We start from the raw sequence: 16398 nt of genomic DNA, 5'->3' as shown, positions 1-16398 counted from the left end.
ATGGTTCCCATCTAGGTGTCTCGCTCCCCGCGAGATACCTGCTGGCCGTCCTGGCTCTCTCAGTCTAGATTCCTGGGCGCAGCACACTGAATGCGAGGCACACAGAACGGCAGATAATTGGCCTATACCAACTTCCTTATCCTTTTTTGTCGATTCACCATCCTCCGTCGGCCCCTTGGATCCGTTCAGATGGTTGTTATCATGGATACTCGACGCGAGGCCAAACGAGCGCGCCAGGCTTGCCTCAATTGCAGGAGAAAGAAAGCCCGCTGTTCTGGCGAGAAACCTGTGTGCGCCTTTTGCGCCCGTCTCAACCAGGAGTGTACTTGGGATCAGTCCTCCACCGACCCTCTATCCAAATCACCACCAACGTCTTCACGATTGGATGATCAAAATCTCGCTGCAAGGGTTGCTCTCCTCGAGTCCAAATTGAGCCTTCTCGGCGACAATGATGCCTTTGGCCTGTTTGCATCATCTGGAGCACCCTCAGCCGGCGTTGGCCTGATGGGCTCCGTTCAACAAACTCCGCCTGGTCTTGATCAGCACGGACGTGTGACGGGAAATCCTTCCTCCTTCCGACCCCGAAATGACTTCCTCCATCTTCCTGATCACGGTGTTTTCCAGTCCCTGATTGATGTTTACTTCGAGTATTGCCATAATCAACCATACGCATTCTTCCACGAGGCTACGTTCCGCCGAAGCTTTGAAGATGGACTTCTGCCCGAATACTTGCTATTCGCCATTGCTGCTACCGCATGTCGGTTTACCGAGCATCCCTTCTATCAAGGCCGTCAGGCCGAAGCGATTGAATCCTACTCAAACACCTCTTGGTCTCAAATATTCGAGCGCTCCTTCTCGTCTGAAGGAAACCCCGAAATTTGCATTGTCCAAGCCACTAATATGCTTGCAGTCATTGACTTCACGGGTATGCCTAACCAATTCATCATTCCCTGGAAGATCAGCCTAACCAGGTCGCAGCGGGCCACCCCAAACTTGGCTGGGTAAAACTGGCACTTGCCGTCCGATTTGCTCAAGGGCTGCGCCTGAACGAGGAACCAGACCATTTACGACCAACAATCGAACAGGAAGAACATCGACGTACATTTTGGTCGGTCTATCTTCTTGATCGACTGATGTCCCTGGGGCCCGATCGACCGCCATCCTTCCCCGACGCAGACTGCACGGTCCGTCTTCCATGCAGCGAAGACATGTTTATAAATGGTCTCACCACTTCCATCATGCCCACCTTAGAATCTGTCATCGAAAATCCGACCGCTTCGAATCATCAAGACCTGGACCATTTTGCTATGCTTGTCTTGATGGCGTCGACATTGGGCCGATTTGCAAGATTTAGTCTGAAACACGCAGCAAACAATACCCATGTCCCCTGGGACCCTCGATCTAAATTCTACAATGTCCATAGCAGCTTACTGCATTTCGAAAGCCTGTCGCCCTGCATGTTAGCTTCTGTGGCCGACATTCTGAGAACCAATTTCACCTTCAACGGCCAAGTGGACAAGCAACGAGCAGGCCATTTTATCTTCTCCCATGCCCTGTTTCATCTCAACCACTGTCTTCTCAATCATCCGTTTATCCTCCTTCGCCTGTTTGATCCTTGTCAAGCACAAATACCACTAAGTTTCGTCCAGGAGGCTCTAGACCGGTGCCACAAACATGCCACCGAATTACTGGATCTCCTCCGCGATGCCCATCAGTGTGGTCCGGTCGTTCACTTAAGCTTTTACGGATACTGTGCTCTAGTTTCCGGCGTTATACAGCGACTTTATGCGAGCCACACATCCCACGACATTGCTCGAGCCTCTAGTGAAAAGGTTCAGGCATCAATGAGTTTCCTCGAAGGCAAGCCTGCGCGATGGGCCATTTTCAGACGTATGGTGAGTGATCGAACATTTATATATCGAATTCACTCCATTCGCCCGTAACACGGCTGATATCTAGCCCCCCTGAAGTCGTACCGCATCCTTGGGAGGTTCATTCTGACTTGGAGACTCAGAAAAATTTACTTCAAAATTTTAATCCGGACGCGAACACGGCAAGAGCGCTCACTAACCCTGTGAGCCTGTCGCAAAAGACCCCAATCGCAGACCGAACGATCTTATGGGAACTGCTTGACTATGCTCGACTCGTGGAAATGAACAATCTTTACCCAGTCTTGAATTCTGTATCCGCTCTGCCCCCTGCTGAAATGATGCAAGAGCCTGTTATCATGCCGCCCACATCTAATGGAACGAATACAAACCCTGAGGGACTTCGGTTTAACGACCATGTTACAACCCCAAACTACACCTTAGATGGGCTTGGCGAAGATGGAGGTAGTCTCTGGTCTCCACCTCGTGGAAATGGCTCTACAGGATACCGTGACTTTGCTATGGGATATATGTGAGCATGGAACACGGTAAGGCATATTATCACAAATTACTCGTACGCTTTTTCCCCAAGCTCTGCAGCTCCTTCATTTCTAATTTGACTGCTAGGTCACTCAGGATCTCCTCACTGCCACCCCCGACGACCATAACCCGAACGTCACGACTGATCTGCTCTATTCTTGCCCCCTTCCCACTCCTCGAATACCCGGCGCCGCCCATTATCTGCTGTGCCTCACGGTTGACATGTTCCAAAGCTCGACCAGCGCTTGTTTTCAACGTGGCGATCATACCACCAATATTGAGATCAACCTGGTGTTGTCCGATTCCTGGATGTGGCGCGATAGTGTGAAGCTTTCGCTTCCGCTCCTGCTCAGTCATGTACACCAATGACTCCATGTATGCATGAACAGGCTCAATCTCACGAGCAAAGCCTGCAAACTTGGCAGAGATAATTTGGTTGGCCATCAGGGGCTTCCCGAATGTTTCTCTCCTGATGGCATACTCATACGCATCTTGGACACACACGCGCGCCAGTCGCAGCGATGTACAAGCCAACCAAAGCCGCTCATGATTGAAATTGGACATGATGATTTCAAAGCCTCGATTTTCTTGTCCGAGAAGATTCGTTACCGGGACTTCAACGTCGTCAAATTCGATATGTGTCGAACCACTGGCGCTGACGCCGGAATTTTCGATCTTCCTGCAGGTGACGCCTTTAGCTTTGAGAGGAATTATCAGGGCTGAAATGCCATTACGGCCTGGCCCTCCCGTACGAACAGCAGCGGTGCAATAGTCGGCAAACAGCGCATTTGTGATCCACTTCTTTGCACCATTGACTAAGTATATGTCTCCTCGACGTTCTGCTGTGGTGGTGATCCCGGCCACATCCGAGCCGGCTATTTGAAAAACCAGTCAGTCATCTTCTCAACAGTGTATTGAGCATATATACCTACCGTCAGGCTCCGTAACTCCTAGACAGAAGCGTGTTTTGGCCGAGAGGACATCAGGCAAAAACCTGTTCTTCTGTTCATCGGTCCCGAAATTGACGAGAGGTGGCGCACCAATGGAATTACCACAACTCAACGCCCATATCACGCCCAGGTAGCCGCACCTAGCCATTTCGTCAATGACAATCAAATCGTGGAACCCATCCCAATCTTCCGGCGCAATGTCTCCTGGCAACCTCTGCTTGCATGCCTTGATCTGCTCAACGGCAAGCGGATACACTGACACAGCCATGTATCCGAGCCTGGCGTGGTTGAGGATGACATCTCGAGGCACGCTGCCTCTGCGCTCCCATTCTTCGTGGAAGGGCGCGATGGTCGTTGACACGTATTGTCGTGCTTCGCGCTGCAGTCGTCGATGGCTGTCATTGTAATATGCGCTGATATTGCGCGTGATCCAAGGAGGATCGGCGTAAGGTGCCTCGGAGAATGATGCCATGTGCGTGCCCTCAGTTTACTCTCTCTCGAAGGCGGATATCAAAAATATAATATCGAACGTACTTTGCTTTCTCGGCGGCACCAAAGCCAGCATCAGCATATCGCACGGCAGGCAGGCCTAGATTTCTGGACACCGAGCTGAAAGAATTGCATCACCATCACCTTTGTCATTCTGACGGAGGCTGTCCTTGCGCCATAAAACCATTAGCCGGGCCGTGTCCTTGCTCACTGGCCAAACCCGCATTCGTTGGAGGGAAAACAGGGGCTAACAAGGCTCTCAGTGGGAACGGCTCGGCCCGTCCACGGCCCGTCCTCTTACTGTACTTCGGCAGAGATTGGCCATAGTGAACAATAGACATAATTTCAAGTCTGGAGACAAGGGTAGGAGACACCTCAGAACTCATCTTCGGCCCGAGTCGTTAGCAGGTCAGTAAGGGCAGAGGCCACCAGCTTGAAAGGAGGAAAAACATCAGACCTGATTAGAGAGACTAAGTACGTTTGGTTTGGGATAGCCTAGTTAGTAGTTATAGGGTTTGGCCCAACTCGTATTAGGTATTCCCAGTCCTTTGTCTGACCTAATCCTTGATGGGAGTGTTCAGCAAAGCCTTGGACCGTTCGCATGAGCATTGATAGGCGCAAAGTCACCTATCACATGCTGTAGGCATAATAGATGACCCTCACGCTTTGACACAGGGATTTTTGAAGTCTGACGAAAGTCCTACACGGATACAAATCTGAACCCCAAGCCAATGTATATTTGATTTAGTCAACCCAGCACAAAACTTCTCCATCATCCACCGCCGCCCCCTGCTTGACATTCGTCATGAACTTGCCTGCCGCCGGAATCACCACGTTCGTTTCCATTTTCATGCTCTCGATGACCATGACCGTCTCCCCACTCTTGACCTCGTCGCCATTCTTCTTCAGCACCAACAACACTTTGCACGGCATGGGCGCTGTGATAGATTTCGGCGCCGAGCCTGTTGCAGATGCCACTGCTGCCTCGCGTAAAGTGGAGAAATAGTCCAGCAGACTGCAGCATTTATATTCGATCCAGGTGCCGAGGGCGGGAAAGTGGCATAGGACGATGGTTTGGGAAGAATCTGCTCGAGGAACCGTCATGTCAGTGGCGATGTATGCTTGGACTTTGGACGTGTTGAAGGATACTTCGACAAAAGCCGTCGACCATAACGAACGACATAAGTCGCCGGTCGTGTTAATGTTCTTGCGTTTCTTGAGTTCAACTTCGTATTGTGGAGCACTCGAGAGGGCGTTGCTTCGAAGCTTCCTGCTTATGGCGTTATATCGGAGAGACCCCTCGTCCGTGGCGGATTCTGTGGCCTGGGTTGTGGGTTGATTTTCAGACTCGTCGTTCGTCCCGGACATAGGGAGTAAGGAAACACAGTGAGCTCCTCGATATGCTGCCCTGGACGGCGTCCAGACAGATAATGTTGGGGTTGTTGTAAGCCCTGGACTATTTGGCACAATGACTAGAGTGTTGAGGTTGACGGGATCAAACGGTTGATTCCTGAATCCTCGACGCACGTGCCTGAATGGTTTGGGGACAGATCCAAATTGATTGTCTCGCACGACTAATCCTGACACGATCGACAGCATTGATATCATGTCCGCTGCTCTCTCTGAATGGGGGTTCTTGAGCAGGGTCTCCAAATGCGTCGGGATGAAAGACGTGGTGTACCGTGGATCCTGAAAGCCGCTATGCAGAAGGCAACTCTGGAGGAAAAGCTGGTTGGTTCTCACACCGGCGCACACAGTGTTGGCCATGACCCTGACCATCTTCGAAATAGCCATGGCCCTCGTCGGTGCCCATACGACGATTTTGGCAATCATAGAGTCGAAATGAATGGAAACTGTGGAATCCGTCTCCACAGCCGTCTCAAAACGGACATCTCTCGATCCCGTCACAACGTCTGCCTTCTTCCACAATCGAATGGTGCCATGATCGGGCATGAAATTGTTCACCGGGTCTTCGGCACAGAGTCGACACTCGATTGCATGGCCATACTGCGGAATTTGGCGTAATGCAGGGAGACTGGCGAAGCTTCCCCCCGCTGCAACGAATAATTGCAAAGAAACAATATCTAGACCAGTGACCTCTTCTGTGATGGGATGCTCGACCTGTAGTCGTGTGTTGACTTCGAGAAAATAGAAGCTGCCGTCTTTGACATCAACGACAAACTCAACAGTCCCCGCCCCTACATAACCAATGAGCTCACCGATACGAACGGCAGCTGCACACATTTCTTGTCTCTGAACTGGAGTCAAGAAGGGAGAGGGAGTTTCCTCGATAACTTTCTGATATCGTCGTTGTACTGAGCACTCTCGCTCCCATAGAGATATCACTTTCCCGGTTGTGTCCCCAACAATCTGGACCTCAATGTGCTTAGCCGCTTCGATATATTTCTCCAGGATGCAATCACTTGAGCCGAAAGAGCGTTTGGCCTCGGATTGTGCTCGAGCTAGCTCATCTTTCAAACTCGATCGCTCTCGAACAATACGCATACCACGACCACCACCTCCCGCAGATGCCTTAAGGAGAACCGGAAAGCCGATAGCCTGTGCGGCAGTGTCCAAGTCCTCCACGTTCTGGCTTGAACCTGAAAACCCCGAAATCAGGGGGATGTTGGGTGCATGTTTCCTCAGGTAATCTTTCGAGTTTCTTTTGTCACCCAGCGTGGACATTGCTTGTTGACTTGGTCCGATGAAGATCATTCCTGCTTGGCATATCGCTTTGGCAAAATCTGCATTCTCGCTAAGATAACCGTAGCCGGGATGTATAGCGTCTGCTTTGGCTGATTGAGCGATTTTGACAAGAAGCTGGACATTCAAAAAGGGGTTGCCTTCTGTTTGATTGATGCTACCGAGACGGATGGCCTCGTCGGCAGCAGAGACATGTTGAGAGGTCGAGTCTTCGTCGGCATAGAGAGCAATCGATGTTAGATCAAGTTTACGGCATGTGGCGATGATGCGGCATGCTATTTCGCCTCTGTTGGCAATAAGCACCCTCTGAATTCGTCTCCTTTCGTGATTATCTAGAGGTAACTGTGCCACAAATAAGGGGGGCCGTGCTGGCGTTGCAGAGCACTGCTCTGGCTTTGACGAAAATTCATCATCCAGGTGCATCGTCATGGCGATATGATGACAATCGAGGGAGTATGATCGTTGGCGCTGTCTACAGAGGGAACCGAAGATGAAATTAACTTACATGGTCGCGCCGCTGAATCTTACCTTCCACAAGGCTACCGAGGTACCGGGAAGCAAGGCCTATTCTTGGGGGACACGGGCCGCCCAGCTTCAGACGGCCGGGTGATCTAGAATTCATTTCTTCCTGGGCGAGGATAGCAGGCGGAGCAAAACGGTGCTACATTCACCGGTGACAATCTTCCCCAGATATCTGCTAACGAGTGGTTCACTGGTCGGCCGGGATAGGGCTAGAGTTAGACTCGGGAAGCGCTGGATGTGTGCAGGATGACAGGGCTGTGATCGAACGTTCTACTCCCTCTGACGAGCCCAAGGATTAAAGATCGCGCGAGGAGATTACGCGATATTCTTAGAAGCGAATCCATCAATGCGAGGAAGAGTTTGGGGGATGAAAGAGAGTTCAAATCGCAACGGGAAGTCGAAAAGTGCATACTCACGTGATTTAATCACGTGATAAGGCATTGTTCTCGATGTCATCCGATTCTCCCCGCAAAAAGTGCCCGGAAAGCTACTCAGTCGACGTCAACCATCCACCACCTCATCATCAATCCCGCGCTGCGAGCTTAGCTACATAAACATAAGCAGACAGCTTCCTTGTAGCAGGCTCCTGGCTCTCAACCAAGAGCTATAGGCTCTGCTTGTAAGAATCATGTCTCTCCCGCTACTTCCTTTCCCCGGCCAACTGTAGAAAGCAACAAGCCGAAGGCATCTGCAATCGATTCTAGCTACCAGTTCGCAGAGAAGGGACTGTTTACCTGGTTTGCAGTCCCGACAGTTTAGTCGGAAACGTCCCATTGATCGCTCTACACCAACCTGTATCGAAGATCCAACATTCTCGAACAACTCGCTGTGGCCATGCCTTCATCCGATTCTCGACCTCAAAGCTCCATTCCAGGGTATCGGCCAGGGCCACTCTTGACGTTTGTTCAGCCCCTTCTCCTCATTCCCTCTGCATGCCAGAGAAACCGAACTAATCAATCCCGCTCTTAGACGGCCGAAGAAATTCTTCCTCGCGTCCCTAATCTTCGTCCCAGTAGCTGGCTACCTATGGCTGCGTCGGCTAGAATCCCAATCTAGAGAACAAACGAGACTTCTTGAGGAAGAAGGACGGCGGAATTGGATTCAAGCTGAGAACCAGCGGTTTGCAAGAAAAGACCTTAGTGTGGCGGTGGGGAGAAGTGGTGGTGGAATTTGAACAGGAAAAAACAACACCGACTCTCCAAAATGCTCGATTATACGGAAAGCCATGCTTCTCGAACGACGTATTGAGCTGAAAGGACGGGAGTATAGTTTATGACAACAAGTTTAATGCTACGGCCCCTCCACGAACACAAGAGGAATTTCTCCCTAGCGCGCGAAAGCTGTGTACAGCAGGCACCACGGAGCCACAACATCGGTTGAACTTGCAAAAGGCACGCCAACATTGGACACCGAATCTATTCCCTCAGATGAGAGAAATGTCCTTTCTTCCACTCTGCCAGACGAGCGGACCAGTCCTGATAGGATTACATGTTTTTCGAAGGAACTCTTGTCCAGAAGCCACGAGATGACTTTTATACAAGGACCGATGTACCAAACCTTCTCCTTTCTCGCGATTATCAGATTCACACAGGGTTGCAACTATGTAGGCAAGTCCTGCAGAAAAGCTTGTCGCCACGACGAGCCTTTACGAACGATTTCTCAAACATTTGTCAACACTTCACGAAGTCAACGACATTTTCCTTTTGGAGGGAAATGGCTCCCATTTATATTATCACTCAAAAAGAAGGCGGAAACCAGTGTACAAAGACTTGAAATGCCAGAATCTATTTTGAATCTTCAAATGTGCAACAAGGGAAGGAAAAGCGAGTCATCTTTCACGTCAAAACAGATTAAAGGCTGGCCGTTGACATTTCCTACTGCTTAAACTACGCTGTCACCGATTCACAGCAGCTGTCCCTTTCCATCTTGTCAAACCTTTCCGTCCACCGTTCTCTTCCATGCCAGCATCGATCATGATATCAAAAATTTGCCCGAAAAATTATTACTCCTGCCTCTTCCTTCTCATTGAAACCTAATCCAAATCCAAAATTCAACTTCAACATCCAACACTCTTAGAGCTAACCCGATAGACAGAATTCGTCATCCCATGCACCGGTATTAGCTAAGGTTGACCCGGTGATTCTTTTCTGTTGCTTTGCTCTTGACGCACTTGATGGGTAGACAAGCCTGTCAATAGATGGAAATCTTTCTTTCCCTGCACTTCACATCACCAAAGCTAGAAGAGGGATCGTCGAGAATTTGGAGAGAAAAAAAAAAAAAGGGGGGGGGAAATGCTGACATGATGTCCGCCAACTTTGGGCCCTCGCGAGCTCAAAACAATCTCTTTTTCTTTTGCTTTTGTTTTCTTGGCAAAACAATGGTCAAAGAGAGACAAGATCTGAGGATTTCGAACGGATGATCCCGTCTCCCCCTTCCTCGGCCGTGCAACTTCACATTACCCTCTCCAAATCACGCACCCCTTTGCACTTGTGGCCATGGCTTCTTCTTCCTACTAAATGCTTAAGAACCGACACTTCCCATCATTGCAGAGGGAATACTCTCATACGGCGCGGCATGTTCGTTATTCATCCTAGGACTCATGGCTTGGTTGTCATCGCCTCGACGACCCCGAGACGGACTGCGTACACGCCCGGCAAAGTTCCGGATTTTCCCAAACAGCTGACTCGAGCCAGAGTTGTTGCCGTCGTTGCCGGAGCGCCCACGCCGATGTCCCATAGACATTGACACAGCAGAGAGGGGATTTGCGCTGTGTGGTGTTTCGGGGAAGGTAGTTGGGATCGCAGACATCGGCAACGGTACGTTGGCGGGGTCACCTTCAAATCCTCGAAGATTCGATAGACTCGGACTGTTGAGAGACATTGGCATGTTGGGCGGAGCAGGTGGAGGTGGTGGAGGTGGTGGAGGTGGTGCAGCCAAGTGCTGTAGTTCAGGAAGGATAGGCGGATTTTGTTGTGGAGGTGAATTCGCATAAGTAGTCGCCTCAGGAGGACCGATAGACATAGGTGTTGCTTCCCGGGGAGAGACACGTGTTCGATCACGGGATGTTCCACGGCTTCGTGATGACGCTCTCGCTTCTGCTCCTTTGCTGCTTGATCTGCTGTTGGCGATCCGACGGTCGTAGGCGGGATGCTTAGGGATTTGGGACAGGAATTCCAGGGATGCAGGAGCACGAGTTGAACCTGGTCTGCTTATATCTTCACGCGTCGGTGGACGATACACATCGCTGGATAGGAGTTCTGCACCACTTGAAACAGCTGCAGTTTCTCCCTCGGAATTCGTTGTCCCAACTTGCATTGCTTTCGGTGTACCTGGACGCTCCTTCACAACACCGAAGCCGGACATATCCGTGGCTAAGGTATGCTCCTGAGATGAAGAGCTGGCAGCCATCCCTTCATCAACCTGAGGTTTGGCAGGTGGCGGCACATTGCTGGTCGAAGCCGACTTCGTATGGGCAGGAAGTTGACTGGGAAGAGGAACATTCGGCACTGAAGGACGACGAGTTAATGACTGTCGACGAGCTTCCAGCTGCTCAGCTGCGGACTCCTTTTTACCTCTCTCGTGAGCTGGAGGTGGCTGACTGGTCGAGCGATGGTCCTCACGAGCCGAAGTGGCCGGGATACCGTCTTCGGGATCATCTGGATGAGCGCTGCGCTCGTACATCGCGTCGCTCGGACGGCGTCGTCGGCGGTGGTGTCGATCACTATGGCTTGTTTTTCTGCTAAGGGATGCTTCCTCTGCTTGACGGCTGCGAGACCTTGCCCGTTGTCTTCGTCGATCCGGTGATGGATCGCGCCTAGCGCTAGTGTCACGTTGAGGTCGACGACTAGTACTGCGGTGCAGGCGGTGGCGGTCGCGAGAAACCAGTCTCAAAGCAGAATCTTGATCGAAGCGGCTCTGTAGGTCTTCTTCAGAAGGAACCATAGGTCGTGGAGACGAAGGAGATCGGTGTCCAAGGTTTTCTTTGCGTGACGAACTTCGGCCTCTCGGAGAAAATAAAATATCGGGACTAGGCTGCCTGCTTGTGACACGGCTGCTGGTTTTGCTTCGGGTACTGATACCGCGTGTCTTTGAGCGCGATCTCTGGCGATGTTTGGTGCCTTTCGCCGTTGACTGTGAGCCACGTCGGCTGAGCCTTGACATGCTGGCAGGTGTTCCCTTTCGGTCCATTCCAGACAAATTTGAACTGTACATAGAGTCAAAGCTTTCCACACTGGTGCTGTACAATCTGAGATCCTCGGGCGACATTGGGACAGGCGAAGAAGGTGAGCGTTTGGCGGATGGAACGGCACGTCGTGAATCTCTTTCACCACTACCATCATCCATATTAGCCCGATTCTTCTTTTTCTCCAATTGGTCATCTTTTGATTGCTTGCTGGTGCTGCTGTACCCGCGGGCCCTCGAATGCTTCCCGTAATATTGAGCCTGCTCGAGGCTGCTGATGTATTGATCAATGCTCCGGCCAGTCACGATAGGACTCTTCACGCCACGATAGCTCTGACCCGTGGTTGGCGGGCTTGTCAGATCTCCGGACGTATCGAGTTGGGTGTTGCTGTATGATCCGGTAGTCGCTGGTCTGCTTATTGACTCGTTATAGCTTGCGGCCGGTAAATATTCTTGATTAGAATCCATTTCTTGTACGGGCATTGTCTGAATTGAAAGACCATCTGGCTTTCGGTTCCTTGAACCCGTTCTTTGGCGAGACATATCCACTTGGCTTGCATCAGCGCCTAGCGTACCATGAAACTGAGAACTTGTTCCGGGGAATTTGATGGCCGTCTGTGGTCCGACAGCGGTTTGAGGCGTCTCCCTGACAGGAGTGGCAAGGGGCTCGTAACGCGCAGACGTGAGCAATGTCAATGCTTGCCTATCGCTTTGTTGTGAATCGTTGGTAGATGGGCCAGCTTCCACAGCCTCCGTGTTCTTGCTTGACGTCAGTTCTGCGGGCACAGAAACCGATCGTTGAGGTAGGGAACTTTGGAATCGTGGTGATTCAACATCAACGGGCGTCTCTCCGATTGATGGTAGTCTATTCGGCTGAAAGCCACCGGGAGTTGCAGTTTTGGCCGAGAGAGCACTGTTGATGCTGCGAATATTATTCATCCGATAAGAACCCAGACCTCCAGGTGACAAAGCAGATCTGTCAATTGCAGATTCTGCAATTGGTGTAACTGCCGCAGCAACAGTGGGAGTACGGTCGTCGGGTTTCAAGCCCGGGAACTTGAATTGATTGTTAGCCTGGGGCCCAAACGACGTGATGAGTTTGAGAGCAGATGTCTGCGGAGTGATTCTTGTGCCCTGAGCAGCAGCATTTCTGAAGGGTGTAGGAGGCGCTGGCGTGGCTGGCATGATGTTTGGTGGAGGCATCGCTACCGGTGTTGGCGCATCAAGAGTTCGTCGTCTTTCTAACGTCTTTTGGAAAATTGCTGGGTATTCCATCGGCTCCAGAGGCGGCACTTCTTGAGATTCCTGCGGGACCGAGATCGGATCCAACATTGTGTTCGTGGCAAGTTGTGCTTTCGGAGACGTCCAGGGATCAGAAGGCTCGACACCGGTGCATGAGAAGCAGCGTATGGCAAGTGACTGCTGCGAATTTTCAACCACATGCTCACCCCACCGGCGCACCAGGTATGACTGCCGTTGCCAGTCATCCGGTGTGACAAGACAGGTCAGCAAGACGGCCTCCATGAATTGATTCCTTGAGACGTAGACTTCGATTGCATCACTCCTATCGCCGAGGGCAAGCATTAACGTCGCTGCAGCATGAACATCGCCTTTGCTCAGCATCTTCTCGATGAAAACTTGGGTGATCTTCTTAGCTCCCACTTGGTTGCTGATTGTGCCCAAAGCAAGCAGCATCCAATCAAGATTTGAAATAATGCCGGTCGAGCCCATGATTTCTGCCAGATAATCGGGATCTTCATCGAGCCATCTCGCAAGAAAGATGGCATTCTGACTCTCATTTGGATGGCGGCTCAACTCGTCTCGAATGAGATCCTGAATATCTTCATCCCAACCGAAAACAACGCTCAGCATCTGCCTCCTCAGATCGTCAGGCGTCATGTGACCCTCGTCCATTGATCGAGGGGGGCGATAAGGTACGTCATGCAGACGCGCCCGGGTGAATGGAAAGAGATCTAAGACCGGACGCTCTTCGGGACTCATGACAACCTCTTGCCTTAAGCGGGAACCCTTTCTGGCCGATCTGGCGGTAGCAGGCGACTGGGCTTGGTACGCTTGATTGGAAAGCTGTACAGGCGCATTGAATGTTGATTGGGACTGAATGCCAGTATCAAATGATGTGGACGTGTATTCGGTCTTACCAGCAGGGGAGATGATGTCCTGAATCCCGTTCTTGAGACCCGACTTCTGAGAGCTGATGGCTGACTGGGGACTGGGGATGTTGATGTTAGACCGATCTTGCCTGGCGGCTTCGGTAGCGCGGAGTTCTCTACGGGCACGGACGAGAGGGGAAGCAACATCTTCTTCGCTCTCAGACGTCGTCCACATAGGTCCTCTAGTGTCTTCAGGGGGCGTCGGAGGAATAGTTATTGGCATGTGTCGAACATTTGCTATTAGCTGAGCTCTTTCCACGTCGTACTGTTGAACCGTATAGTCTGGGCCCAAGGTGAACAGTGTGCCAGTCGGGCCGTGGGCGGCGATGGCTCTCACTCCCTCGACTGTTGGAATAGGTTCATATGTCACATGTTTGGTGCGCACGTCCCATGCCCATGTCTTGCCTTCGGAGAATTGTACGATACGGCCGTTCTTAGACCATGAAATCCAATTTCGGCCGCGAACATACGTATCAGAGCGTTTTAAGACACGAATTACTCGAGGAGCTTCGGCGGTTGGGGGCTTCGAGACACTCCAAACTCTCAGATCTCCATCTGCGGTCTGTGTGGCGAGCATGTCTGACTTTTGTTTCGAGGACGAGGCATGCCACGTCAAGGAGACAATTGGAGACGGAGCACGAGACGTTGTCAGCGTGTGAAGGATGGTAAAAGACGGTTGTAAGGCAGCCAGGAGGATGGAGCCATTCTTATATCTAGTTAAGATTAGCACAGGCCATATGATGACGAGACACCAAACGCACCCGATGGCATACGTCTTACAATCCGACGACGGGGCAATTGCCGTGATGGGATCAAATATCGTTCGCGCGGAAATGTGATCACTCGTTGCAGGCTCGAATAAAATCACCTCGCCTTTTGCATTTCCTTGGAGTTGTCAGCTCATCGTCGTAATCTGAAAGACGGGAGACCTACCAAAAGCGATGTTTCCGTTTCTCATCCAATGGGCGACTTGTAGCGATTCGTATGATACAAAGCGCGACAATTGTTCGCCGGTGGCCATGTCCCATACTATGGCCGTTCGGCCGACATCATAGGTGACCACCAGTCGTCCGGCCCCAGTTTCACTCACATTATCGGCCGATATGAACTGAACATCCTTCGAGTGCTTCTCAAAACGTCTCTCAACCGCAAGGGTGTCATGTTGAAGACATAGAACGGCCGACCCTTGGGCGAAGAGAAGCAGCGATGCCGTACAGGCACATGGTTCGAAGGGGACATCTTCTGCCGATGGCCTTGCCTTGGCACCCGAAGGAAGGATAGCACCCTTGGATTTGTTTGATACGGATCGCTGTCGCGAAAGACCTGGACCAGCAGACATACTGAATGAGGTCCACCGATCTTTGATATGCGACTGCTAGGGTATCAGCGATGGCGGTGTGAACAGCAGAGCATTGGAAATATCCTCAAGTATACCTCTTTCGCTATGCAGGCCCAAACAGTGGCATGGTCTCTACCAAGTCAAGTGAATTATATCCAGAGCGTCGGTTATTGGGATCTCGACTGATGTTCCCGTGGTGCCACGATGAGGCGGGTAGCAGCCGATTATGTGTTTTTCCTGAGTGACCGTGGAATCCAGTGACTGCCGGGCGGGCGCCAACGTAGCCGCGGAGAGGCTCGACCCGCAGAGGAGGGTATAGGAGACGCAGTACAGATCGGGAAGACGTCCTTGGGTCAGGAGAAGGGAAGATATTGCGCAGACTCAGGCTCAAGGCTCAAGGCTCGCTCGCAGGAACCGGATGCCAGGGACAGGCGTTGACAGCAATATACCGTGGAAAAGACTGAAACAATGAAACAAGGAACTTTCTTGGACCTGATAGATCTGTACAAGCAATGAATCAATTCATCGACAGGTCCACTCGCTCTGATCCCGGAGAGAGGCGCAGCAGAGAAAGGAGTGCGCGATTCTGGCAGCAATTCGAGCAGAGAGCAGTCATCTCGACAAGTACCTACCAACGACATTGATGGAAACATGGCTCCGAAGTTCTACTAGCCGGCGGGCGCTTGATTGCGGCCCCGCCGCATGAAGTGAGTGAGGACGCACCCAGTGACCGGCGTGGTCGAATCATGGCAAACGGACTGTCTAGCGTTGAATCCAGGCTGCAGGCTGATCTGGTGGGAGGAATGGTCAATGGCTATGGGAAGTGGGAGAAGACGTGCAGTGGGAAGAGCACTGGCAACGGATGGACAGGCACGAAGCTCGCCAGCTCCAGTGAACGACAGGCTTGGGCGCTTAACCCGCCACAATTGGCTGCCACATCGCCGCTGTCACACACCCTTTTCCTGCGCCCTCTACCAATCACAGCAAGCAGCACACTCAACTCCCAATTGCTACATTCCCAGTCTAACTTCCGTCACTCTGCCCGTCGCAGGGTTCAAGGTTTGAAGTGGAGCAGGCTCTTGTCCTAGACGACGACCACGACTTTACCAGAGAGCATTGACCGATTCAACTGGACGAAATGAAAGCCCTCACTGAGACTTCTGGCCCACCGGCGGCTGGCCTCATGATGCCAACCTTCAGATTAATTTCCTCTCACACATTGGCCTCAGCGGTTATACAATCAAGTGCATTGGAAGAAGTATATATCGCTACGCCGACTGTCTCTCGCCTGCTGCTTCACGGGTAGCAAAAACAGTGTCGTGTCGAGACGAGATGCGTCAGTATCAATAAGACGATGACAAGAGCGTGGAGTGACAAGCTCGCTATCTAGCACACAAGAAACATCGACTACACAAGCCTTGTTCTATTGAGACTTCTTGATTCTCGATTGCGTACCCTCAGTTTGTCATGTAAGGGTTCCCCTCTTTCCCCCCTCCCTTCCCCCCCACCCTTTTCCAACGAGCGAAAGAGTCCTTTTCTGCGATCTACTTTCCAAGAATATAGGCTCCTCAATATATATAAATGTACTTCTTCCCGACCCCGGTTCGTCGGCTAACCAGCGACTAGCTCCTCCG

The 16398-nt window shown here is 51.5% G+C and overlaps 4 protein-coding genes across 4 annotated transcripts; 1 reads left to right on the top strand and 3 right to left on the bottom strand.

The window, feature by feature from the left end:
• Nucleotides 1–201: 201 nt before the first annotated feature.
• Nucleotides 202–2404, top strand: Z518_05236 (uncharacterized protein; the record flags this gene model as incomplete). The annotated part of the gene is made up of 3 exons (XM_013416050.1): nt 202–925; nt 979–1895; nt 2015–2404. The coding sequence occupies 3 exons, from the start codon at nt 202–204 to the stop codon at nt 2402–2404; spliced, it is 2031 nt and encodes a 676-aa protein (XP_013271504.1).
• A 25-nt stretch (nt 2405–2429) lies between these two features.
• On the bottom strand, nt 2430–3830 carry Z518_05235 (uncharacterized protein; the record flags this gene model as incomplete). The annotated part of the gene is made up of 2 exons (XM_013416049.1): nt 2430–3283; nt 3341–3830. 2 exons carry the CDS (start codon nt 3828–3830, stop codon nt 2430–2432), a joined length of 1344 nt encoding a protein of 447 aa, XP_013271503.1.
• A 761-nt stretch (nt 3831–4591) lies between these two features.
• Nucleotides 4592–6979, bottom strand: Z518_05234 (uncharacterized protein; the record flags this gene model as incomplete). The annotated part of the gene is made up of 1 exon (XM_013416048.1): nt 4592–6979. One exon carries the CDS (start codon nt 6977–6979, stop codon nt 4592–4594), a length of 2388 nt encoding a protein of 795 aa, XP_013271502.1.
• Nucleotides 6980–9592: 2613 nt separating this feature from the next.
• On the bottom strand, nt 9593–14764 carry Z518_05233 (uncharacterized protein; the record flags this gene model as incomplete). The annotated part of the gene is made up of 3 exons (XM_013416047.1): nt 9593–14138; nt 14187–14310; nt 14359–14764. 3 exons carry the CDS (start codon nt 14762–14764, stop codon nt 9593–9595), a joined length of 5076 nt encoding a protein of 1691 aa, XP_013271501.1.
• Between the last annotated feature and the right edge of the window lie 1634 nt (nt 14765–16398).

Source organism: Rhinocladiella mackenziei, assembly GCF_000835555.1.
Source record: "Rhinocladiella mackenziei CBS 650.93 unplaced genomic scaffold supercont1.4, whole genome shotgun sequence".
Lineage (NCBI taxonomy): Eukaryota > Fungi > Ascomycota > Eurotiomycetes > Chaetothyriales > Herpotrichiellaceae > Rhinocladiella > Rhinocladiella mackenziei.
The sequence above is the reverse complement of the archived record's forward strand: the minus strand, read 5'-3'. Positions and strand labels throughout refer to the sequence as shown.